Genomic DNA, 25,331 nt, shown 5'->3' on the forward strand with positions numbered 1-25,331 from the left:
AACCAGGTTCCTGCAATTATTCAGTTAGTGGGAGGATTCTGCAGTATTGGAATGGTTTAATACAGGGCTGCTACAAAAGATAGGAAGAACAGAAGCTGTCTTGTACCAAGGCCAATTCTTAGGACCATGAGAAGGAGAAAGTCCAGCATCCTATTCTATCTCAAGCTACAGGGAACCAGGCAGAGGGCCTTCTCAGTAATGGCACCCGCCCTGTGGAACCGCCCTCCCATCAGATGTCAAAGAGATAAACAACTATCTGACTTTTAGAAGACCTCTGAAGGCAGCCCAGTTTAGGGAAGTTTTTAATGTTTGATGTTTTATCAATATTATTAATATTCTACTGGGAGCCTCCCAGAGTGGCTGGGTTATAAATAATTTATTATTATTATTATTATTATTATTATTATTATTATTATTACTATTATTATTATCAAGGGCCAGCCAGATGCCTAAGGGAAGTCTACAAGCAGGACCTGAGGGCAACAATTTTCTTCTCACTTGTGATTTCCAGCAGCTGGTATTCAGAGGTGCATCGCCTCTAACACTGGAAGTACAAGATATGATTATTGATCCGTCAAGCTCACTTTTATTTCTACTGCAGGTGTGTGTCCAGTCCTACCTGTATGTTCGCAACGGGCTGAATACTTCCAGCAGGTAGCTATGAAGGGAACAAGCTTGTTTTCTCCTGCTCCTGAGGCTAGGGCTCAAACCAACGTCTTCAAGTGACAAGCAAGGAGATTCTGACAGTTGTTGTTCAACAGTGCAGACGTTTCCCCCAAATGCTCAAAAATTATTGGAAAGCATTTAAAATACAGTGGTACCTCGGGTTACATACGCTTCAGGTTACAGACTCTGCTAACCCAGAAATAGTGCTTCAGGTTAAGAACTTTGCTTCAGGATGAGAACAGAAATCGTGCTCCGGTGGCGTGGCAGCAGCAGGAGGCCCCATTAGCTAAAGTGGTGCTTCAGGTTAAGAACAGTTTCAGGTTAAGAACGGACCTCCGGAACGAATTAAGTACTTAACCCGAGGTACCACTCTATTCAATTAACTGAAATTCTGCCCCCCTCTCAACAGCAGCAGTAGCCTGTCTCTCCTCCCCCCCCCCATGTCCTCTTTGTGTCCCCATGATCACCCCAAAAAATCTCAACAACCTTTTGGGCCGATTTCTCCAAATGTTGCTCAACAACTTTGGGGATGCCCCCCTAACAAAAAATTTTGCGCACATGTCCCGCCAGCCCGCCCGCCCCCCAAATTGCTGTGGATGAAACTGCTCTTAAAAGGACATTTGCCAGGTGTGATTGTAATTTGGGGAGGGAGGAACCCCTTTTCGAAACGCAGGGTGCGCCCGCTTCTTGGCTGCCTCCTTCCCTGCCCCCGCCGCCGCCGCCCACACGGACCAACCGCATCCCAACTTTCGGTTTCCAATTCGTCACTTTCGATTCGTGCTTTTTGCCGGCGGGGCTTCCCTGTCCTTCCTCGGCCCGTCAGCTGACTTCGAGGAAATGCAGGCACGCCCCCCTCTATAAAGCGCCGGGTCGCGGGACTGTGCCCGGGCCAGTGGTGGAAGAAGGGCTCGCGTTCTGCCCGCTGGCTCCGGAACTTGCAACTTGACGCAGCCTTTTTTATTTTGCAATATTTAATTTGCGCCAGTCGCGCTGGTGGAGGAGGAAACGCGCTTGCAAAAAGGACTGGAGAGAGATCGGCATGAGCGATGAGGAGAAACGGAGCCTGCTCTGCTATCGGCATTATATCGTGGAGACGCTGAAGCCTGCCTATGTCGTCAGCTACATGAAGGATTGGCTCAGCGATGGTGAGTCACTTGCAAGATGCCTTCTTTGCCTGCCTTTCCCGATGCACTTACTGGAGAGCAGGAAGCTGCGATGGTATAATAATAATAATAATAATAATAATAATAATAATAATAATAATAATTTATATCCCGCCCATCTGGCTGGGTTTCCCCAGCCGCTCTGGGCAGTGGCGTAGCGTGGGTTGTCAGCACCCGGGGCAAGGCAAGTAATTTGCGCCCCCTAACCCATGGATTTGCACCCCCTAACCCATGGATTTGTGCCCCCTAACCCTAACCCCCAGATGTTGCGCCCGGTGCGGCCGGCCCCCCCTGCACCCCCCACGCTACGCCACTGGCTCTGGGTAGCTTCCAACAAAATTAAAATACAATAGTCTATTAAATATTAAAAGCTTCCCTAAACAGGGCTGCCTTCAGATGTCTTCTAAAAGTCTGGTAGTTGTTTTTCTCTTTGACATCTGGTGGGAGGGTGTTCCACACTACTGAGAAGGGCCTCTGCCTGGTTTCCTGTAACTTGGCTTCTCGCAGTGAGGGAACCACCAGAAGGCCCTTGGCACTGGACCTCAGTGTCCGGGCAGAACATTGGGGGTGGAGACGCTCCTTCAGGTATACTGGACCAAGGCCGTTTAGGGCTTTAAAGTTCAGCACCAACACTTTGAATTGTGCTCAGAAACGTACTGGGAGCCAATGTAGGTCTTTCAAGACTGGTGTTATGTGGTCTCGGCGGCCGCTCCCAGTCACCAGTCTAGCTGCCGCATTCTGGATTAGTTGTAGCTTCCGGGTCACCTTCAAAGGTAGCCCCATATAGAGCGCATTGCAGTAGTTCAAGCGAGAAATAACTAGAGCATGCACCACTCTGGCGAGACAGTCCGCGGGCAGGTAGGGTCTCAGCCTGCGTACCAGATGGAGCTGTTAAACAGCTGCCCTGGGCACAGAATTGACCTGTGCCTCCATGGACAACTGTGAGTCCAGAATGACTCCCAGGCTGTGCACCTGGTCCTTCAGGGGCACAATTACCCCATTCAGGACCAGGGAGTCCTCCACACCTGCCCGTCTCCTGCCCCCCAAAAACATTACTTCTGTCTTGTCAAGATTAAACCTCTGTTAGCCGCCATCCATCCTCCAACCGCCTCCAGACACTCACACAGGACCTTCACTGCCTTCACTGGTTCTGATTTGAAAGAGAGGCAGAGTCGGGTATCATCCGCATACTGATGAACACCCAGCCCAAATCTGACAGCGAGGAAATCTGGCTTGGGTAGTGGTGTTTTTAGAGAGTTTCGAAATAGTTGCTGATAGCCCAGCGTCCTTGCAAATGGCTGTAAGCCCAGATGCCATTGTAATGCATGGATGCTGGTCTGTTGGACTTGGGCCAGGAAGATAAGGCATCTTCAAATTAAGTGTACATTATTATTATTATTATTATTATTATTATTATTATTATTATTTTCTCCTGATTTTAAAACCTCTAAGAAGGTTTTAAAAAAGTATCAAGGGAGCACACTAATTGGTTGCTAGAGGAACTCACTGCCGCAGGATTTGTTGGGGGCCACTAGCTAGCTTTTATTTATTTATTTTTTTAATTAGAGTTTATAAAGATAAATACAAAAATTTTGTCACATATCTTTTTTTCCTTCTTTTTTTGGTCCAAACTGAAACATTAATCCAGAGGCAGAAAAGGGAAATAAAAGGGAGGGAGAGAGATAAGGAATTAAAAAAAAAGAATTAAAAGTGAGAAAGAGAAAAAAGATGATGATAATTTTATTTGTACCCTGCCCATCTGACTTTGTTGTCCCAGCCACTCTGGGCAGCTTCCAACATATTTAAAAACATTACATATTAAAAAGCTTGCCTATAGAGGGCTGCCTTCAAATGTCTTCTAAAAGTCAGATACTTATTTATTTCCTTGACATCTGGTGGGAGGGCGTTCCACAGGGCGGATGCCACCACCAAGAAGGCCCTCTGCCTGGTTCCCTGTAGCTTCACTTCTCATAGTGAGGGAACCACCAGAAGGCCCTCAGAGCTGGATCTTAGCCCACAACCCTCAGATTAAGAGCCTTATCCTCTACCAACTGACCTACCCCTGATTTCATTCTTCCGCTTGCTTTTAGAGATGTGGTAACTCTTCTTCAATCCTTGAGAAGCTTCTGAAATGAAGTAACTTCCTTTCCTTTTCTTCCTCTTCTACTTGAGATAAGATATTTACTGCAAGGGTCACTGACGCCTGTCTTCTGACTTCATTCCAGAGACTGTGGAGAGAATCCAAAGTCATAAGGAGAAGCCCACTACTGCTGCGGGTTTATTTCTTGACTCGATTGTAAATCTCACGGAAGAAGGATGGTTCCGTGGATTCTTGAACGCGTTGAATACAGCAGGTTTGAGTGTGTTGTAAAAATTTCAAGTTGCTTGATTGCGTGAGCTGCGTCTGTTAAAGTTATTAGCCTTCCTGCACCCAACATTGGTTTAGCAAAGTGGTGGTTTGTTTCTTTTTTTATATAATAATTCTTATTAGTTTTCAATAGCAACAATCCAATAATAACCTCGTTATAACAATACCAAACTCTGATAATGAGCTGAAAGGAGCCTCTCCTCATGGGATCCTGCCAGTGCCGGATTTACATATAAGCTAAACAAGTTATAGCGTAGGTCCCCACGCTCATGAGGGCCCCCCCAAAAATGTTTTAAACATGATGTACATTTCCAAAATATAAGGTAAAAAACAAATAAAATCTACATACAGCAATGTTTTGTGTTGTGTAGGCTCCTATGATGCAAGTAATGGGTCCCGCCTGCTAGCCTGCTCCCTAAAATATCACTGGTTTGCTCCTTTCTATATATAGGGTGCCTAGTATGTATTTTATTATAAAATGCATATTTTGTTCTGTGCAAATGGCTTTAGATACCTATTAGGTCCATAAAGTACCATATAGCATATATTCGACACACAAAAACAGTGGCAATTTGTTGTTGACAAAGGACAGCTGGACATATAAAGGGCCCCATTACCTTCACTAGCTGAGGGCCTCATCAAACCTAAATCCGGCCCTGGGTCCTGCCTGTGTCTACCTACTATTTTCAAAGAACTTGCTTGCAGCTGCCAAGGGTGATTTCTGCATGAGAGCAGGACAGGCTATCTTCTCCTGGTCAATTGGGCTCCCCTGTGAAATCCCCACTTCTAGCTGACGTTAGCTTCAGTGTACAGTGGTACCTCGGGTTAAGTACTTAATTCGTTCCGGAGGTCCGTTCTTAACCTGAAACTGTTCTTAACAAGAAGCACCACTTTAGCTAATGGGGCCTCCTGCTGCCGCCACGCCACCGGAGCACGATTTCTGTTCTCATCCTGAAGCAAAGTTCTTAACCTGAAGCACTATTTCTGGGTTAGCAGAGTCTGTAACCTGAAGCGTATGTAATCTGAGGTACCACTGTAGATGCAGGACTTGGCGGTCAAGCGGTGGCTGCAGTGTGCTTTTGGAGATGGCCTATTTTACAAGCACACGGGCAACATTGTCTCTCCCCTTTTCTTTTCCTTGTTTTGCGGTACATGTGGTAAAATAAAAGGGATCTCTCAAAAGAGAATCTAGCCGTTGCCCAGTGGTTGCGAGCCAGCACAGAACCAAGTCTGAAGCCAGACATATATTTGAAAAACACTGTGAAAATGTTTTTTTAAAAATACTTCTTAAATTATATATTGAATTTGCCGCTAGCTCACCATCGCCATCTACTGTCACATTTGTATAATACACTTAAAACGCACTTAAAATGTTATATTTGCAGCTCAGTCCCAAGTGTCTTGAATGCTTTATTCCCGACAAAGGAAAGAAGTTGTTGCTTCGTCGAACCACACCTTTTCTTGGACGTTTTATCCGAAGCTATTCATTTCCTCCCCCTCTTGTTTCTAAAGGTTATACCGGCCTCCGTGAAGCCATTGAAAATTGGGATTTTGAGAAGATTGAGAAGCTGGAAGGTCACAGGAAGTTGCTGAATCTAATTCTGCCCTCTTTGAGAGAAATTGATCCGGCTCAGATACTACACTACCTGAATGATTGCCTCATACATGAGGAGTTTGAAGAAATTCGACAGGTATTACAGTGGTACCTCTACTTACGCACACCTCTGGTTATGTTTCCTTCGGGATACGCATGCGGCAAACCCGGAAGTATTTTTCCGGGTTTCGCAGCATGCGCAGAATAGTCACCTCCGGTTGTGAAAACCTCAGGATCAAACCAGAGCTCCAGAACAGATCTCGTCTGCAACCGGAGGTACCACTGTATTTCAGAACAGAAAATATTTGGTAGGCAGAATTTATGGACCGCAATAAGCATGCCTTTATGTATAGCAGAATTGTGTCCCTCCAAGAAACACTTAAGGATGCAGGTGGCGCTGTGGGTTAAACCACAGAGCCTAGGACTTGCCGATCAGAAGGTTTGCGGTTCGAATCCCCATGACGGGGTGAGCTCCAGTTGCTCGGCCCCAGCTCCTGCCCACCTAGCAGTTCAAAAGCATGTCAAAGTGCAAGTAGATAAATAGGTACCACTCCGGCGGGAAGGTAAACGGCGTTTCTGTGCACTGCTCTGGTTCGCCAGAAGCGGCTCAGTCATGCTGGCCACATGACCTGGAAGCTGTACGCCGGCTCCCTCGGCCAATAAAGCGAGATGAGCGCCGCAACCCCAGAGTCGGCCACGACTGGACCTAATGGTCAGGGGTCCCTTTACCCTTTACCTTTACCTTTAAGAAACACTTCTTCAGCCTTGAACTGATTTGATTTTTTTTAAAATTCAAATTTTTAAATTTAAAAAAATTAAATTTTTTTAAAAAATCAAATGAACCAGGGAATTGGGGTCCAAGCGTCCAAGAAGGAGGAATGGCTTTGAGTCACAGAACCTCCCATTTTTGAGCTGCATTGCCACGTGTTTCTCCCAGGAGCAACCCCACTGAACATAGGCATGTTTAGGGTCATGCTGAAAATGTTTGAAGTTGCACATTGAAGTTGCAAGTTAAGTTTATATTTGGACAACTTTTCTGCTGTATTTTATTGGAAGGAGAAAAATAATCATTTCCTTAGTAACAATTTAAAGAAGAAGAAGAAGAGTTTGGACTTGATACCCCGCCTTTCACTACCCTAAGGAGTCTCAAAGCGGCTAACATTCTCCTTTCCCTTCCTCCCCCACAACAAACACTCTGTGAGGTGAGTGGGGCTGAGAGACTTCAGAGAAGTGTGACTGGCCCAAGGTCACCCAGCAGCTGCATGTGGAGGAACAGGGAATCGAACCCGGTTCACCAGATTACGAGTCCACTGCTCTTAACCGCTACTGGCTCTCTTAAAGAATTTATTTAACAAAAACAATAACATTATAGCATATGTATCCATGTTTGTTAACTGATGTAGTTAAACATAAAAAAAGCTTAGTTTTAGCACACATGAAAAACTTAAAATAAATCCTTATTTCCTATAGTCTTTGGACTATCATGTAACTTAAACAGAAAACTATCTTTAGAAATATTTTTCTCCAAAAGCATTTTATTTTAAAAATCCAATTTAAATTGACCAAAAAATAAATAAATCTGATTTTTTAAAATTATTTTTTAAATCATTGATTTTTATCCACCCTGTTTAATTGCTATTTGGCCAGTGTAGAGTTATGAAGCAGACCTGAAAAACATTAAAATTGTTGTGGAGCAGGTACCCATTCCAGCTAGTCAAAAGCATTCAAAGGAGTTGTGGAACAGAGTTGCCAAGGGGTGTGACCCATTGAGAGTTGCAGAGGCTGGATAGAGAGGTATAAAGGTCTGCCTTTGATACCCCCACCCTTCCCCAGGCCTGATGATCCCACCCATACTATAGAGGATGTGCCGTATTTTTCGCTCTATAAGATGCACTTTTTCCCTGCTAAAAAGTAAGGGGAAATGTGTGTACATCTTATGGAGCGAATGCAGGCTGCGCAGCTATCCCAGAAGCCAGAACAGCAAGAGGGATCGCTGCGCAGTGATCCCTCTTGCTGTTCTGACTTCACTTCGCTGGAGAGGCACTGCACAGAGAGGGAGAGAATATTTTTTTTCTTGTGCTCCTCCTCTAAAACTAGGTGCGTCTTATGGTCGGGCGCATCTTATAGAGCAAAAAAATATATTTGTTCTGTCTCGCTCTCATGCTAATAATTTGGACTTGTCTTGCAGGTTAAAAGGAATGAAGGAAATGCAGCGGGTATGAGGAAGCTTGTAGAATGCCTCTGTAGGTCGGATAAGGAAAACTGGCCCAAGACCTTCCAACTGGCATTGGAGCAGGCCGAATTTTACGACCAAAGCGAACTGTGGAATTTGAATGAAGGTAACCGGGCAAGTGGTCGTTGAGCCATCTTTAGCCCTTTTCCAGGCCTTCTCAAAATGGGGAGTTGACCCACATGCATGTTGAGGTGAGGATGTCTATGCCAGCTCACCCCACCCCACCCCAGTTCAAGACTTCTCTGCACATTTTGAAAGCCTGGCGCTGTCGCCACCAAAACAACCATTGTGTGAATGTTCGATCACTTTTCTTTTACCCCATGTTCAGGTAGTGTCGAAAACACCTGTGTGGAAATGAGAGATGAAGACGAGGGAGCCTGTGCTGTTGATATCAATATACAGTTTTCTGAAGAAGCCGAATCGGACAATATGAGCGCGAGTCTGGGTTCCTCGTCGTTGGGTAAGACCACCTGAAAACTGTTAGCATCCGTATAAGAATCTGCATCCTATATTTAAATAAATGTAGAAAGGTAAAAACATTCTCATTAAAAGTCTTCGGATAACCCTACTAGTGTTGTTAATCGCTTACCAAAAATTTTTAAATATTGTGTAAATTTACTCCAGTCTTTTGGAAGACTTGATCGTTCTGGTTTCAGATTTTTCCCATCAGCTTTGCCAGTTCCGCAAAGTCCATCATTTTCATCTGCCACTCTTCTGGTACTTCTTTTGATTCCATTTTTGGGCTAGAAGGGTTCTTGCCGCTGTTACTGCATACATGAACAGTCTTTTATCGTTTTTTGGTCTCTCTTCACCTACTATACCCAGTAAAAAGGCTTCTGTTTTTTTAACAAAAGTGTTTTTAAACATTTTCTTTAACTCATTGTATATCATCTCCCTGTAAGCTTTTACCTCTTTACAAGTCCACCACATATGGTAAAGGATACCTTACTTTTCTTTACATTTCCAACACTTGTTAGATCTTGTCCTATACATTTTAGCAAGTTTGATGGTGTTAAATACCATCTAGACATCATTTTCACCACATTTTCTGCATGCAGTAAAATTAATACCTTCATTCCACAGCCTTTCCCAAGATTCTAACTGAATATTATATCCAAGATCTTTAGCCCATTGTATCATCACCCCTATTATTACAGCTTTTAAACAGCTGTACATAAACAATTGTATATAAACGTCATATAGACTAATAAAGTAGAGGCACTGGCCTGAAAATAATATTGGGATGGAGGGCCATGGCTAAGTGTTGCTTTAGCACTTGTAAGTGCAAGGTTTGTATCGTTACTTAAATAGATAACATGTCAGTTTTAAGAAGTGCCTTTTCCCAAAGTGTTTCTTCCTTGCTTGTGTTCCTAGGTCCTTGCCCCCGATCAGTTTATGTTCCAAAGGAGGCCAGGAGCTACCAGACTGAACTTGCCCGGCCTGCTCTCAGTGGCAAGCATACCATCATCTGTGCCCCTACTGGTAAGTTTATTAAATGGTAATAGCCAGCATTTGGATTGCAATGCATTTCACATGTTCAGATTGCTTCACAAACATCACAGTTGTTGCCAACACACCAGGAAGAAGAGTCAAGACAACCAAATGTGGACGAGTAGGTTATATTTCTTAAATATAATAAAGGTAAAGGTACCCCTGACCATTAGGTCCAGTCGCGGACGACTCTGGGGTTGCGCGCTCATCTGGCTCTATAGGCTGAGGAAGCCGGTGTTTGTCCGCAGACCACTTCTGGGTCATGTGGTCAGCATGACTAAGCCGCTTATACCAAACCAGAGCAGCGCACAGAAACGCCGTTTACCCTCCCGCCAGAGCAGTACCTATTTATCTACTTGCACTTTGATGTGCTTTTGAACTCCTAGGTGGGCAGGAGCAGGGACCAAACAACGGGAGCTCACCCCCGTCACGGTGATTCGAACTGCCGACCTTCTGATCGGCAAGCCCAAGAGGCTCTGTGGTTTAGACCACAGCGCCACCCGCGTCCCATTAAATATAATAACTTGAACCGATAAACTAGTCAGAGTCAGTCTGTGTAACTGGATCAACTAAAGTCCGGGCAGGTGTTCATTAATAGATGGGGATAATTTCACCTGGGGCATAGAAACTCTGTGTGACTAAGGGATATGCACAACCCAATGCTGCCTCAGGTAAGTGTTCCATTATTTCTTCTCACCTGCCCTGACCACATGCCCACTAGCCAAATTGAAGGAGCAGCACTCCAACAAACATCATCCTACAGTATGGAATAGACGGGGGGGTGGGACAAGACCCCGGTCGATTAGGGTCTCCCCCCAAAAAAAATTCCTATTCTGCCCTTAGAAAACAGATGGCTAGCCTGTAGGCCCACACCACAAAAGGGCGGGGGGAGGTGCTGAATAAAGAAGAGGGGAGAGTGTGGGGCAGAGCAAGCTTAAATAGCTTGTCACCACCTCTCCCCATTGAGCGAAATCGCCCATTGGGCCATAACATTTTCCCCTGGGGAGATACCACCTCTCCTCTTCCAGGGGAGGAGGGGTGTGGCAAATTTATCTCACCCACCCAAAAATGGTGGGAATGGCATTATTACAATAGCCTTAAAAGGCTCAAACTATCCCCATGTTCCAGCTGGGGAACTGAAGTTGTAAGTTCATGACTGTGTTGCTATTTATTTATTTAATGTAGGGAATTTGAGCAGTATGCAATCATTAAAATGTTTAAGCAGCTTACAAAAAATACCGATTGGCTGGCATCTGTCACGGGAGATGATGAATGACTGCACCTTGGGGCCAAAGCCGTTTAGGGCTTCAAAGGTCAGTGCCAACACTTTGAATTGTGCTCGGAAATGTACTGGAAATGTACATATCTGGATATGTCTGGGGTAGGAGCTGAAATTAGAGACTTGCCCTCTCCTAGTCCAAACTCTGAGCCAGGGGATCAGGTCCTCTGTTGGTACATACAATACAGTCATCTCCTAGGCAGGTGGTATGGAAGTTGCAGAAAGGTGTAAGGCCATTTTGGTTCATTCCAGGAGCAGTGAGATGCTTTTGCTTTGCAAATCTATCCAACTGGCCCTGTCTTCTGCATTCTGTCTTCATAGGTTCTGGGAAGACTTTTGTGTCTATTATGATATGTGACCATCACCTCCGCAACATGCCTCCTGGACGGAAGGGGAAAGTGGTCTTCCTCACGACTAAAGTCCCAGTATATGAACAACAGAAGAAAGTCTTTGAGGAATATTTCAAGGGAAAGTACGACCTTAAGTCCACCTATGTAGTCGTTGAGCCTTCTTGAACATAAACAATTGGGAAAGAAAAGGTTTTTCTATATGGATGCTATACAGAAAGATGCTTCCTAATCTTCTTTCCAGAGAAATGGGTGCCCTCTCCCCCCCCCCAGATGTCTTCCTACCTTCATTGCAAGGAAGAGATTTATCTCTGTGTCAGATCTGCAATGTCTGGTCATGCATGGGGGAACCAATCCACAGTTTAACTGGGCTCTGCTACCTAGGGTTGACATCGTCATTCAGCTGCTTGGTCCAGCTTCTGTCAAAACATCATGTGAAGCCAAGAATCCTCCTGTATAGCAAGGGTTGAAGGCTACTGGTCCCCAAGCCCTGCAGCTGAGAGAGGGGCACAGAGCTTCTTGTTCGGACCATCTGCTATCACTGCAGATGACCGAGAAGGAGCACAGGCAGTCACCAGCAGCGGAAGCCACCGCATGGAACTGCCTGTGATTCCCAGCTTCCTTGCTGGCCCTTCCATGTGGCCTGTCTGTCTGCTCTGTAAAGCTCCTGTGAAGGATCAGGTCCATTTAAATGGTAGGTGTCGAAAGGACAGAATGCACTGGTTCCAGTAAAACACGTGAGAGAAAATCCAGCAAGTGTTTTAATATACGGAGTATCGGACCAAACCAAAAGCTGTTGTTGTTCAGGTGGATTGAATGCTTAAAAAAAAAAATATTTGACCAAAGCCCTTCAGAGCAGTCAAATGCTCAAATGCAAGAGTGGCTTGGGAGTGGTATGTGCTTGGCCTCTTGGCAGTGGCATTGCCACCGCTTCCTGGCGCTCTCACCGGTACCAGTGGCATAGCCTCAGTTGCCAGTGCTCGGGGCAAGGCACAAAAGAGACAGGCAGCCAAGGCTCATGGGCCCAGTTCCTCGTTTGACAGCATGCCACCATGCTTGCAGCTACCTGCTCCCATGCAAGGGGCTCTGTGGCAGCCCCAGGGCAGCAGTGACCCAGCACACACCACAGCGGTGCCAGCTGTGGTGTGAGAAGCGTGTGGCGCCAAAGGGGGCGGGCGGTGAGAGGGGGCTCTGCCCCAGCAGGGAAGGGACAGGCCAACTGCTCGCTCTCCACTCGCAGCCCACCCGGGTGCTCAGGAGACGCGTGTTGCCACGGGTTGCTGGGCCAGAAAAGGGAGCCACCTCCAGTCTAGCGGCCCAGTTGCGCCCTTCAGAATTTGCACCCGGGGCAATGATCCCTGATGCCTCCCCCCCTCACTCCTGGTGAGCAGCAGCAGTGCCACTGTGAAGAGGCCAAGTGTGTATTGCCAGCCCTCCCCACCAGCTGCTCCTGCTCAAGCCTTCGTGCTTAAAGTATTTGCCAATGGTGAATTGTGGCCTGGTTCGGCCGTTCCTTCACAAGAAAGAGTCTCCTTGTGTTGGATGAACAGGTGCAGACAGTATATATTTAATAATAATAATAATAACAACAACAATAAAATTTTATTTATACCCCGCCCTTCCTGGTTCAAAAACCGGGCTAAGGGCGGCTAACAACAAATTTAAAACACTTTAGACCACGTAATTATAAAAGCAGCCTAAAGTACAGTATAAAAACATGAATAACAATAAAATTCTAAAATCAAAAATCGATTAGATAATCCCCAGGGCTAGCTAGCTGAATTGGTCCTACTTGGACCAGTGAGGAGGCCAGGGGAGAATTAGCTGTGGGGTCTCAGAGCGGGTGATCTTCATAAAAGGGGAGGGAAGGGAAGGGAAATAAAAGATCAGGCTGAATTCAAATTAAAGGCCAGGCGGAATAGCTCTGTCTTACAGGCCCAACAGGAGGAGATTAAATCCTGAAGGGCCCTAGTCCTTAATTAATTAAGTATTAATTAATTAATTAAATACCTGCCACCTTTTGATTTTCCATACATCTTTCCCCTCGCAAATTTCTCCTGGGGGTGCCAAATTATGAAACGATAAAGCAAAAGGTGGAGTGGGGACTTGGGCATGTAGATCTTTCATACGGTGGTATTTTGAACACCTTCTCACATGCCTTCAGACCTGCTGAGTGCCCAAGGTGAACTCCTAGTGTTATCAACGGCGTCTGTCTCCCCCTCTCGCTTCCAGATTCAGTGTTGCAGGCCTGTGTGGGGAAAGCGCAGTGGGTGCCCCTTCGGATATGGTTATCGAGGCGAACGATATCACCATCATGACGCCTCAGATTCTCGTGAATTGCCTCAACCACGGAGAGCAAGCTTCCCTCTCGTCGTTCACGCTGATGATTTTTGATGAGTGCCACAACACGACCGGGAATCACCCTTACAGCGTGTTGATGTCCAAGTACTTGGACCTTAAATTTGAGCAAGCTGCAACACCGCTACCTCAGGTGAGACGTGGTTTGGTCGTGGAGAAGGTTTGGGAACGCAGGCCAAAACAACCAAAAAAACCTTAGAGCTTTTTCCTGGGTCAACTATTAGAATATCAGAAGCATTGCATCCGTCTGCCAGGGAAAGTCAGGATGGGCGAAGTCAAAACTAGGGCTGCATGACAGATAGATGTTTTCAACATCGCGATATATCACCAGCTAAACATTGCAATATGCCGCTATATCACGGGGTCTGAAATAAGGATGGAACTATGTCGAGACATTAAGGGACGCGGGTGGCGCTGTGGGTTAAATCACAGAGCCTAGGACTTGCCGATCAGAAGGTCGGCAGTTCGAATCCCCGCAATGGGGTGAGCTCCCATTGCTCAGTCCCTGCTCCTGCCCACCTAGCAGTTCGAAAGCACATCAAAGTGCAAGTAGATAAATAGGTAATGCTCCAGCGGGATGGTAAACGGCGTTTCCGTGCGTTGCTCTGGTTCGCCAGAAGTGGCTTAGTCATGCTGGCTACATGACCCGGAAACTGTACGCTGGCTCCCTTGGCCAATAAAGCGAGATGAGCGCCACAACCCCAGAGTCGGCCACCACTGGAACTAATGGTCAGGGGTCCCTTTACCTTTACCTATGTCAAGGTATTAGCTGGCTTCACAGTTTTTCCCACATTGTGATGGTTTTTGTGTAGCACACACACACACATCATGATTTGCAATATATTGCCAGGTCAAAATTCATGAAACCGATATCACGCTTTGGATTTCAAACTGGTTTTGGACAATATATCACCCACAATATATCACGCAATAGTCACAACTGCTTTTATAGGTCAGGCCCAGGGTCAAACGCTGCCCTTCAGCTTCTCTGTCTGGTCACAGAGACTCTTCTCAGACCATACCTTTCGGTAGAATTACCTCACACCTTCCTTGAGTGTTTCTGCTTCCTTGAAATGTCACCTTGAGCTTTGACAATGCCTCTCGCTTGCCTAGATGAAAGGATGGGTGGGTGGGTGTAGAAGCTAGCCTAGTGTGCAAAGGTAAAATCCGCATTAACCACCTCGCCCAGTTTTGTCTCAGATACATAAGGTAGGGGCCAAATGGCTCCTTAAACCAAGGTTGCATGTATGCATAAAGACGTGCAGTTTATAGGGACTAAACTTGCCACAGTTTCCACAGTTGCAGGTGTGCAAATAAATCAATTGCAACGTGTGCTCAGATTGTAGGACTGACGGCCTCCCTTGGAGTTGGCAGTGCCAAGAGCCTGGGTGAGACGGTGGAATACATTTGCAAGATCTGTGCCATGCTGAATGCCGAAGTTATATCGACAGTCAGAGAAAACATAAAGGACCTGGAGGAAGTTGTCTACAAGCCCCAAAAATGTTAGTACACATCTTAGCTGTTGTCTTTTTGAAGGAATGTAGCTTCCATCCATGCCCATTAGAAGAAGATGCCCAGGGAGATCTACTTACACGGTAAAGGAGATTAGACCTGAGCAAGGCTGGAGGGGTGTTTCAAGTTGTGGTATAGACCCTTGCCACCCAACTGCTCTTTTACATTAATGGCACTGGTAGAGGCTCAGTGTTGCGGGCAACATTGTGGAACACAAGGAACAGTGGGATTATAGATCACAGCCTGCAGACATCATGGCATGGGGCCTTCCTAAATGGCTCTGTTCTCTTCATACCTTCAGCCAAGGTTGCAATCCTAACCCCACTTACCTTGGAGCCCCACTGAATTCAATAGGACCTACTTTGGAGTAGACCTGGGACTCAGCTACATTAGTTTTTTAAAAAGTGTTTTAAATGCGTTATAACGCTGTGACACCAGATGACGCAGTAGAGTTAGATCCTTCGGCAACGTGATTTCCCATTGTGAGCTCTCCTGAAACTTTTTTTTTTATGTGTTTAGATCCAGCCCTGGTAGTAGTAATAATAATAATAATAATAATAATAATAATAATAATAATAATAATAATAATTTATTTATTTATACCCCGCCCATCTGGCTGGGTTTCCCCAGCCACTCTGGGTGGCTTCCAACAAATTATTAAAATACAGTAGTCTGTTAAACATTAAAAGCTTCCCTAAAGAGGGCTGCCTTCAGATGTCTTCTAAAAGTCTGGTACAGTACTTGTTTTTCTCTTTGACATATGTTGGGAGGGCATTCCACAGAGCAGGGGCTACTACCGAGAAGGCCCTCTGCCTGGTTCCGTGTAACTTGGCTTCTTGCAGTGAGGGAACCGCCAGAAGGCCCTCGGAGCTGTACCTCAGTGTCCGGGCAGAACGATGGGGGTGGAGACGCTCCTTCAGGTATACTGGACTGAGGCCGTTTAGGGCTTTAAAGATCAACACCAACACTTTGAATTGTGTTCGGAAACGTACTGGGAGCCAATGTAGGTCTTTCAAGACCGGTGTTATATGGTCTCGGCGGCCGCCCCCAGTCACCAGTCTAGCTGCCGCATTCTGGATTAGTTGTAGTTTCCAGGTCACCTTCAAAGGTAGCCCCACGTAGAGCGCATTGCAGTAGTCCAAGCGAGAGATAACTAGAGCGTCGCAGTAGTCCAAGTGGGAGAAAACTGGTTAGGATTGCACTGTTATTATTACCCCACCCATTTGTCTGGGTTGCTCCAGCCGCTGTGGCGAGCTTCAAACACACATGAAAACATAATAAAACATCAAACATTAAAAGCTTCCTGATATAGCTCTGCTTTCAGGTGTATTCTAAAAGTTGTATAGGTATTTAGCTCCTTGGCAGGGTGGGCACCACTGCTGAGAAGGCCCTCTGCCTGGTTCCCTGGAGTGCCATTGATTTTTTTGTCGATTTTCCTTAAAAAATGGGAAAACATATTTTGGGGGGGGAGACACAACTTTGCCCCTCCCCCTCCCAAAAAAAGCTCAATGGAAACTTTTTGAAATATGGCAACCCTAAGCTAAGGCCATTTTTACTTGTGATAACAGGATTGTGGTCTAATCTACTATGTCATCATTGATGCACTTGTATTGTACTTTCTCCAGTCTGCCGGTTGGACATGGGAAAGTACCTGTCAGTTATGGCTTCCCTACATGCATTGCAGGGGCCGGGCTATGCTTTCTAGCCGCAAAGAGAAATTGAGATTGCATGTTGATGTAAGAGGAGGTCCTCCCCATTTTTGAAAGAACACATTTTCTGTTGGGGTGAGGACCCAAGTAATCATGAATGGATGATCTCAGGTTCAAGGTAATAATAATATAATAATAATCATTTATTATTTATACCCCGCCCATCTGGCTGGGTTTCCCCAGCCACTCTGGGTAGCTTCCAACCAAATATTAAAAACAAAACAATGTAAGCTCTCAGGATATTTAGAATTAGCCAAATTGACAGACATAATAAGACAAAAACCAAAAAATGAAGTAAAAAAAGAATGGGAGTGCCTAAATGAATACCTCAAAAGTCAAGGTTCAAGGGCAGAAATCTGGCTGAGTCTGGAATAACCTTGTGAAGTGAAAGGATATGAAAGAAGGATTTATATCAAGATGTTAGGATAGAGATGATAAAGAAAACAGGAAGACACAATGAGAGATAAAGGAGGTGCTGTGGGATTGGTGGAAGTCAATGTCTTGTTGTTGTTTTAGTGTTTATAATATTAACTTGTAAGATACGGATTTGTTTTTTGGGAGTTTTTTGTTGTTGGTTTTTTTTAGTTTCCGAATGTTGATTTTTGTGTGTTGTGTATTGTTATTTTGTGATATCTTTCATGTTGTTGTTGTGTGGAAAATACTAATAAAAGTCATTTTTAAAAAAACAAAACAATACAGCATCAGACATTAAAAACTTCCCTAAACAGGGCCGTCTAACATATTGCTAATGTTGTTTCTTCTTTACTGCAGTGACTTGCCTTGTGAAGAAACGTCCCCAAAACCGCTTTGTCACCATTATTTCAGACATGATGTCTGCAACTGAGAGCCTAGCAAGAAAAATCTATGCTATAGGTAAGGGGCTGGAACAGGCTTAGGGATGCCATTCCTCTGCTACATCTATATGTCTTTGGGACACTTACGTAATGTCTTTGAGGTAGTCACTGTTTTCCCAGCTTAACTATAATGATTATGTCACTTGTTGTTGTTGTGTTACCATCGCAAAGCAATTTACACAGATGATGATGATTATTATTATATTTGTTGTTGTTTAGTCATTTAGTCGTGTCCAACTCTTCATGACCCCATGGACCAGAGCACTCCAGGCACTCCTGTCTTCCACTGCCTCCCGCAGTTTGGTCAAATTATTATATTTACATCCCGCCTTTTCCCAAGACCGGGAATCAAGGCAGCGTACAAATAACATAATAATAATAATAATGATGATGATGATGATGATGATGATGATGATAAATGTTATTTATATCCCGCCCTTCCCAGCCAAAGCCGGGCTCAGGGCGGCTAACAACAATAAACAACATAGAAAAAGTTAAACTCTTAAAGCAGTTAAATACATACATACACAGCTATCTATTTGTGCCTCTGGGGTGAAATCACACCGCAACGCTAGAGTGCACTCCTTCAATCTATATCTTATTTATATCTATATCTATATATCTATATCTTATCTAAAGGTTCACACACCGCAAGAGCACTGAGACTTAATGGATTAACTTCACTTTATAAACTATATATAGTTCCTGTTTAGAATGTGAATTCCATACCTAGGGTTACAAACACACAACGTGCATTTAAAAGCAAATGCGTTCACCCAAAGAATCCTAGGAACTAGAGTTTACCACCCACAGAGCCACAATTTCAATCACCCTTAACAAACTACAGTTCCCAGGATTCTTTGGGGAAGTCATGCTTTAAAGGTACGCTGTGTATGCTCCCCGTGCCTCATTTATGTGGATATCTTTTTACTGAGTTTGGCAACAGCATACCTGTTTTTCCCTCCCCTCACCCCGTCAGATGCTTTGTCTCACATTAAAAGTCGGTGTTTTGGAACCCAGAAATATGAGCAATGGATCGTTGATGTGCAGAAGAAATGCCGAGTGTTGCAGCTGCCAGACAAGGAGGAAGAAAGCCGCGTTTGCAAGGCTCTTTTTATTTACACAGAGCACCTTCGGGTGAGTAGCCACTCTTTCCTCAGAAAGCCAGCCATTTTCCCTCTGCTCTGCGTCCAGGCATGAACAGAGGGATTTGTGTTTAGCCTGTCTTATTGGGCTGGTGTTACAATAGTCATTGATGGACTTCCACACTCGGTGGTCTTGAACCAAGATCACATATTCGTCTCCTTGGGAGCCATTTTGTCATTCTGTGGCAGCTCTTTCCACTCAGTGAGCTATTCCTCTTCACTGTCTTACCACACATACAGTTCAGGCAGTGTTTTCTGTTTGAAGAAAATTACCAAGTTCATGTGGTGAGTTTGCATCCACAAGCTACTTTAGGTGAGAGAGGTTTAAAGCAGGCCTGGCTTGGCCGCCATTTTGTGTCTTGCCAACCCGAAGAAACCTTACTAGGGGCTTCTGCTTTGTGGCTGAAGGACACCACCAAAATGTTCTTGACTAGCCCAGATGATACATGTTGAAGATTTCTTTTAGCTTCCTTGAACTCTAATGAATGTGTCTTGCTTCTCTGGACAGAGGATAGAGAGAGATGTCAAAGTGCGTGTAAAAATGGCTGCTCACCCTTTCCCAGGTGGGCGACGGTTGTGACCCCCCTCGCTCCTAGCCACCATCCCAGGGCGTTCAGAGCTCACGTTGCCGCTTGGGTATCTGGGAATTTCCCCAGCCGGTTGGTCTACTAGGCAGGATTGCCCACCAATCAGAGACCCTTATGACTGGTCAGTGCCTCGCTGGTTGGCCGGACGTTGTCTTTCATGTCCAACTGGGCAGCGATGTATTTAAGCCAGCTGCGCTGGAGACCTCGGTGCAGGGCAGATTGGCCAGTGGCGGCCTTGGGATGGTCACCCCTGTAGATCATCATCTCGGGTGGGCCAAAATCCACAAAATGACCCTGAAATGGTTTCTGCCCTCTGGCAGGAGACTGAAACAGACATACACCCAATGCCTGAGCCAAAGTTCCACCTACATCTGTAGTCAATAAAGTTGTGACCATTTTCAACCCAGAGTGTTGTTTGCCTGAGTCCATTTTACCACTCCTTATTTTAACTACAGCCTGCGGGTCTGGCACCAAAACTAGCCTAGCAGGCAAAGGCTCCCAGTACGTTTCCGAGCACAATTCAAAGTGTTGGTGCTGACCTTCCTTTAAAGCCCTAAACAGCCTCAGCCCAGTATACCTGAAGGAGCGTCTCCACCCCCATCATTCTGCCCAGACACTAAGGTCCAGCTCTGGGGGCCTTCTGGTGGTTCCCTCCCTGCGAGAAGCCAAGTTACAGGGAACCAGGCAGAGGGCCTTCTGGGTAGTGGCACCCACCCTGTGGAACGCTCTCCCACCAGATGTCAAAGAGAAAAACAACTGCCAGACCTTTAGAAGACATCTGAAGACAGCCCTCTTTAGGGAAGCTTTTAATGTTTAATAGGTTATTGTATTTTAATATTCTGTTGGAAGCCGCCCAGAGCGTCTGGGGAAACCCAGCCAGATGGGCGGGGTATAAATAATAAATTATTATTATTATTATTTACCGTATTTTTCGCTCTATAAGACGCACCTAGTTTTTGGAGGAGGAAAACAAGAAAAAAAATATTCTGAATCTCAGAAGCCAGAACAGCAAGAGGGATCGCTGCGCAGTGAAAGCAGTGATCCCTCTTGCTGTTCTGGCTTCTGGGATAGCTGCACAGCCTGGATTCGCTCCATAAGACGCACACACATTTCCCCTTACTTTTTAGGAGGGAAAAAGTGAGTCTTATAGAGCAAAAAATACGGTACTTTCGTTGCCCTCTGCACCACTGGAAGTTGTGTCTTTGAAGATTGTCCAGAAGGGACCTTGCTGCCCTCAGTCTGAAAAAGCTCCCCCTGCCTCTGTTTTAGCCCCTAAGTTGAATTATTGATTTCAAAAGCATTTGAAATTTCCTTTGCATCCAGAAATACAACGATGCCCTCATTATCAATGAAGATGCACGTACACAAGATGCACTCGCTTACCTGAAGGAGTTCTTTAAGAATATCCGAAGTGGAGGCTTTGATGAAATAGAGGAGAAGCTGACATTGGATTTTGAAGGTACTTCAAAGGAGTACCCAGGGCTTTTTTTTCATCCAGCACCTCTCAGTTGGGTGCCATTGCCAGTCTAAGAGAATGAGGGAGGCGTTCGTGAGGTGAGTACCGGCACCTCTTTTTCTAGAAAAATGGCGCTGGTAATACCTCGTTTCCTGGTGGAGATGTAGTAGCCAAGTAAGTGCATTTGAAGTATAAGTTGGAAACAAGGAGCAAGTTCTCACTAATTTTGTGTAAGCAAGGAAAGGTAAGGTAAAGGTAAAGGACCCCTGGACAGTTAAGTCCATTTAAAGGTGACTATGGGGTGCAGCGCTCATCTCGCTTCAGGCCGAGGGAGCTGGCGTTTGTCCACGGACAGCTTTCCGGGTCATGTGGCCAGCAGGACTAAACTGCTTCTGGTGCAACGCAATACCATGATGGAAACCAGAGCGCACGGGAACTCCATTTACCTTCCCACCGCAGTGGTACCTATTTATCTACTTGCACTAGCGTGTTTTCAAAGTGCTAGGTTGGCAGGACCTGGGACAGAGCAATGGGAGCTCACCACCACAGATTCAAACCGCTGACCTTCTGATAAGTAAGCCCAAGAGGCTCAGTGGTTTAGACCACAGCGCCACAAGAAGTGAAAAAGAAGCAGGGAGTAGCCAAGCTGCCTTAATCCTTTGCTGATGAAACTCTTAAAAGGTTTCTGAGATGATAAACAAGATCACCTCATGGGTCCTGCCTGAAGTTTTTGGGTGAAATACAGAAAAAAAATATTTGTAAGTTGCTTCAGCTCAGGGCAGGATTTAGGTTTGATGAGGCCCTAAGCTACTGAAGGTAATGGGGCCCTTTATATGTCCAGCTGTCCTTTGTCAACAACAAATTGTCCCTGTTTTTTTGTGTTGAATATATGCTATATGGTAATTTATGAACCTAATAGGTATCTAAAGCCATTTGCACATAACAAAATGTGTATTTTATCAAAGTATATCCAGTTTTTTCCCCTTTCAATTTTTTGGGGGGCCCCCAAGAGAGTGGGGCCCTAAGCTATAGCTTGTTTAGCTTATACATAAATCTGGCACTGCTTCAGCTAGTCTGTTTTTGTTTTTGTTTTTAAAGAGAAGTAACTAAGCAAGTATTATAGAGAAGTAAAAGAAACTAGCAATGGTCTTGTGTACTAGATTCTGCCTTTTTCTTCAGGGGCGGGGGGTATGATCTCTCATATATCACACACACATGGAGATAAAACTTTTTTCTCTGCAGCTAAATTGCCAGAGCTGTGTAAAGATGCTCAGGATGAATCCAATGAAAATCCCAAATTGGAAAGGGTCACTTTTATTCTGGAAGAAGAATACCGCCTCAACCCACAGACACGGACTATTCTCTTTGTGAAGACAAGGGCACTAGTAGCTGTAAGAGAACCTGTCTTAATAGCCCTAACGGGGCAATTGAAAATATCTTGTCTATTTATTCAGTTGTGCTTGGGCTGAAATGTGAATCAATAACATTGGCTTCCTAGCCAGTAAGTTGTTTTTATGCAGCTTACAAAAATAAATTAGCTATGCAGTAAAATAATCGTGACATGTCAACATAAAAAACACCATCCAAAAATAATTTTGTTCTGCTGTCTCGTTTCATAGCCTCTCCCGTAAAATGGCGAGGTTAGGAGTGAAGTATTGGCTTCTCTCTGTTTGAAAGGATGGATGAGTGCCAATTCAATGTGACATGAATGAGCAGGACTAGAAGCTTTCCCCTTCCTGTGTGTCTGGGAGGAGCCGTTTGGAAACTTGGAAGTTTTGATTACACATAGCTTTCTATGCTGTTGTAGGGCTGGTTAAACAACCCATCTTAAGAAATTATGGTTTGTAGGTGGGTTATTTGAAACAAACAACAGCTGACATGTTTGTTTGGATGGCATAGCAAACCATGGTTAGCAAAGCATGGTTTGCTGTGTCATCCACACAAACAAACCATGGTGAGCAAACCACGGTTAGCCAAAAGTTGAAACAGAAGCTTCTGGACTCCTGCCTGTGCCACAGGAGGGGAGAGGGAAGAATATGAACTTAGCTAGGCTCTTTCCCGTTTGTGAGCATCACACTGAATTGTGGTTCAGCATGATGTGTCCCAAGTGTGTCAATGACACTGGCTTTCATGCAGTGTCACCAAAAGAGGACCTATTGGAGAGGACCTTCTCAAATGGCCTAGAAGGTATATGCTTCAAAGCCTAGGAGTTTTTCCTGTCCTACGTATTCAGTGCTCTGATTTTTTTAAAGATAGTGATTGGTTAGTGAGCTGAAAAGAACGCTATGGGGATATCTGCCCCAAAATGTTGAGCATCTGTTTGTGTAGATATATGTGGGAGTGTGGCCTAAAGCTCAGTTGAATCAAAGATTGGGTGGAAAGAAATTCTGAGACCAATAAATTTTACAGGCATTGAAGAACTGGATAGAAGAGAACCCCCAACTTCAACACCTAAAGCCAGATGTATTGATGGGCCGTGGAAAAAGAAATCAGCAAACAGGTAAGGGAACTTTGCCTTTTACTAACTTTGTTGAGGCAATTCCAATTCAGAACACCACACTATTTAGAACGGTGAATAGCAATGCCCTTGTTAAGGGCAGTGCCTGTGTTAATAGCTTTCATTCTGTGGATAATTTTTATTTTTCTTGGTCAACTTTTTTTTTTAAAGGTATGACACTCCCAAATCAAAAAGGTGTCTTGGACTCCTTCAAAACCGATGGGGACAGCAAAATGCTCATAGCTACATCTGTTGCCGATGAAGGGATAGATATTGCTCAGTGCAACCTTGTTCTTCTGTATGAATACACGGGCAACGTCATCAAAATGATACAAGTCCGAGGTAGGTGATGTAATTATTCCATGGCCTGTAGGCCAGGATAGTGTTCCAACAGAGGGTGAGCTTATACTGTCAATTGTGCGGCTGCACAATTTGTAGCAGGTTATGCAAGCCTGGAAAGCAGGTGTTTCAAGAGTCTGTTTGTAGACATTGCCTCCGTCATGGAACAAAAAATGAGCTTATTGATCCTGGCATTGGTTATGTTTCTGTTTTGCTTAATAGTTATTACGTTCTTAAAGTGTTTAGAGCAGAGGTAGTCAATGCAGGGGACGTGGGTGGCGCTGTGGTCTAAACCTCTGAGCCTAGGGATTGCCAATCAGAAGGTCGGCAGTTCGAATCCCTGCAACGGGGTGAGCTCCCATTGCTCGGTCCCTGCTCCTGCCCACCTAGCAGTTCAAAAGCACACCAGTGCAAGTAGATAAATAGGTGCCGCTCCGGCGGGAAGGTAAATGGCATTTCCGTGCGCTGCTCTGGCTGGCCACACGACCCGGAAGCTGTCCGTGGACAAATGCCGGCTCCCTCGGCCTATAGAGCGAGATGAGCGCACAACCCCAGAGTTGTCCACAACTGGACCTAATGGTCAGGGGTACCTTTATCTTTACCTTTTAGTCAACGCGGTGCCCTCTGGAAAGTGCTGGACCCCAACTCCCAGGAATCACCAACATCTGGTACTACAGAATTCCAGCAGAATTAAGTCTCTGCTTGGGCTGGGTTTCAATATCTGGTTTTCAGCATCATTATATATCACCAGCTAAACATCACAATATACCGATATATCATGGTGTCTGCAATAAGGATGGAGCTATGTGAAGCTTCAGGGTTTTTCCCACATCGTGATTTGTGCATTCATATCATAGCAGACACACACACATCATAATTCATGGTATATTGTCAGATCAAAAATCATGAAACTGATAGCACGATATGGACATCAAACTAGTTGTGGACGATATATTGCCCAGCCCTAGTGTCTACCAGATTAGATTACAGTCTTAATAGGCATGATGCAAAAGGAAGAGGTGGGAAGAAAGAGAAGCAAGTTCAGAGTACAATGTGGTCACTTTGTAGATGCAAGTATCTGGTAATCTAGCAAGTTAAACATTCTGGGCCCATAAAATGTTTGGGAATGTTTGTTGGAGGCAACCTGGAGGGTGGGAGATAGTGGGGCACTTGGAGAGATCAGAGCTCACCCTGCTCTACCAACTGAGCTATCCCAGGGCATGTCATGTTCACTCTCATGCCTGGGCTTTCCTGCCCTTCTTCCCCCTCAAAGTGAGAGTGGCGGCGGGTGTCCTTTCCTTGCTCTGTGGTTTCTAAACCTGTTTGTTCTGTGCCGCCTTCAGGGCGCGGAAGAGCCAAAGACAGCAAGTGCATCCTTGTGACGAGCAAAAAAGAACAGGAGGAGAACGAGAAATGTAACATCTTAAAGGAAGAGATGATGAACCAAGCCATCAAGAAAGTGCAGAAGTGGGATGAGGAGACATTTGCGCAGAAGGTGCCTCCATTTTCATACTTTGCTTTCAAACAACAAGAAGAAATAAACCTCCTATTGTTGGCCCAATGAGGGAGTTCTGGAGCTCAGAAGCAGAGTACCTGAGAGAAGGGCCATAGCTGTCAACGTTTCCCTTTTTTTAAGGGAAATTCCCTTATTCTGAATAGGATTCCTCGCAATAAAATGGAAAAGTTGACAGCTATGGAGGCTCAGCGCAAAGGCTCAGTGGTGGAGCAAGCCA

General features: G+C 45.1%; 1 protein-coding gene across 1 annotated transcript in view; it reads left to right on the forward strand.

Moving 5' to 3' along the window:
- Nucleotides 1–1,501: 1,501 nt before the first annotated feature.
- Nucleotides 1,502–25,331, forward strand: part of RIGI (RNA sensor RIG-I) — a 28,539-nt gene continuing 4,709 nt past the window's right edge. The window contains exons 1-16 of the mRNA XM_083593063.1: nt 1,502–1,811; nt 4,055–4,183; nt 5,710–5,888; nt 7,980–8,130; nt 8,353–8,484; nt 9,399–9,506; nt 11,116–11,266; nt 13,374–13,632; nt 14,839–15,001; nt 17,492–17,593; nt 18,554–18,711; nt 20,630–20,765; nt 22,005–22,153; nt 23,172–23,262; nt 23,431–23,601; nt 24,942–25,093. Coding sequence (XP_083449189.1) covers nt 1,706–1,811; nt 4,055–4,183; nt 5,710–5,888; nt 7,980–8,130; nt 8,353–8,484; nt 9,399–9,506; nt 11,116–11,266; nt 13,374–13,632; nt 14,839–15,001; nt 17,492–17,593; nt 18,554–18,711; nt 20,630–20,765; nt 22,005–22,153; nt 23,172–23,262; nt 23,431–23,601; nt 24,942–25,093 — 2,337 coding nt within the window. The 5' untranslated portion in view covers nt 1,502–1,705. The remainder of the gene's footprint in view (nt 1,812–4,054; nt 4,184–5,709; nt 5,889–7,979; nt 8,131–8,352; nt 8,485–9,398; nt 9,507–11,115; nt 11,267–13,373; nt 13,633–14,838; nt 15,002–17,491; nt 17,594–18,553; nt 18,712–20,629; nt 20,766–22,004; nt 22,154–23,171; nt 23,263–23,430; nt 23,602–24,941; nt 25,094–25,331) is intronic.

Source organism: Podarcis filfolensis, assembly GCF_964270895.1.
Source record: "Podarcis filfolensis genome assembly, chromosome: 17".
NCBI classification, from domain to species: domain Eukaryota; kingdom Metazoa; phylum Chordata; class Lepidosauria; order Squamata; family Lacertidae; genus Podarcis; species Podarcis filfolensis.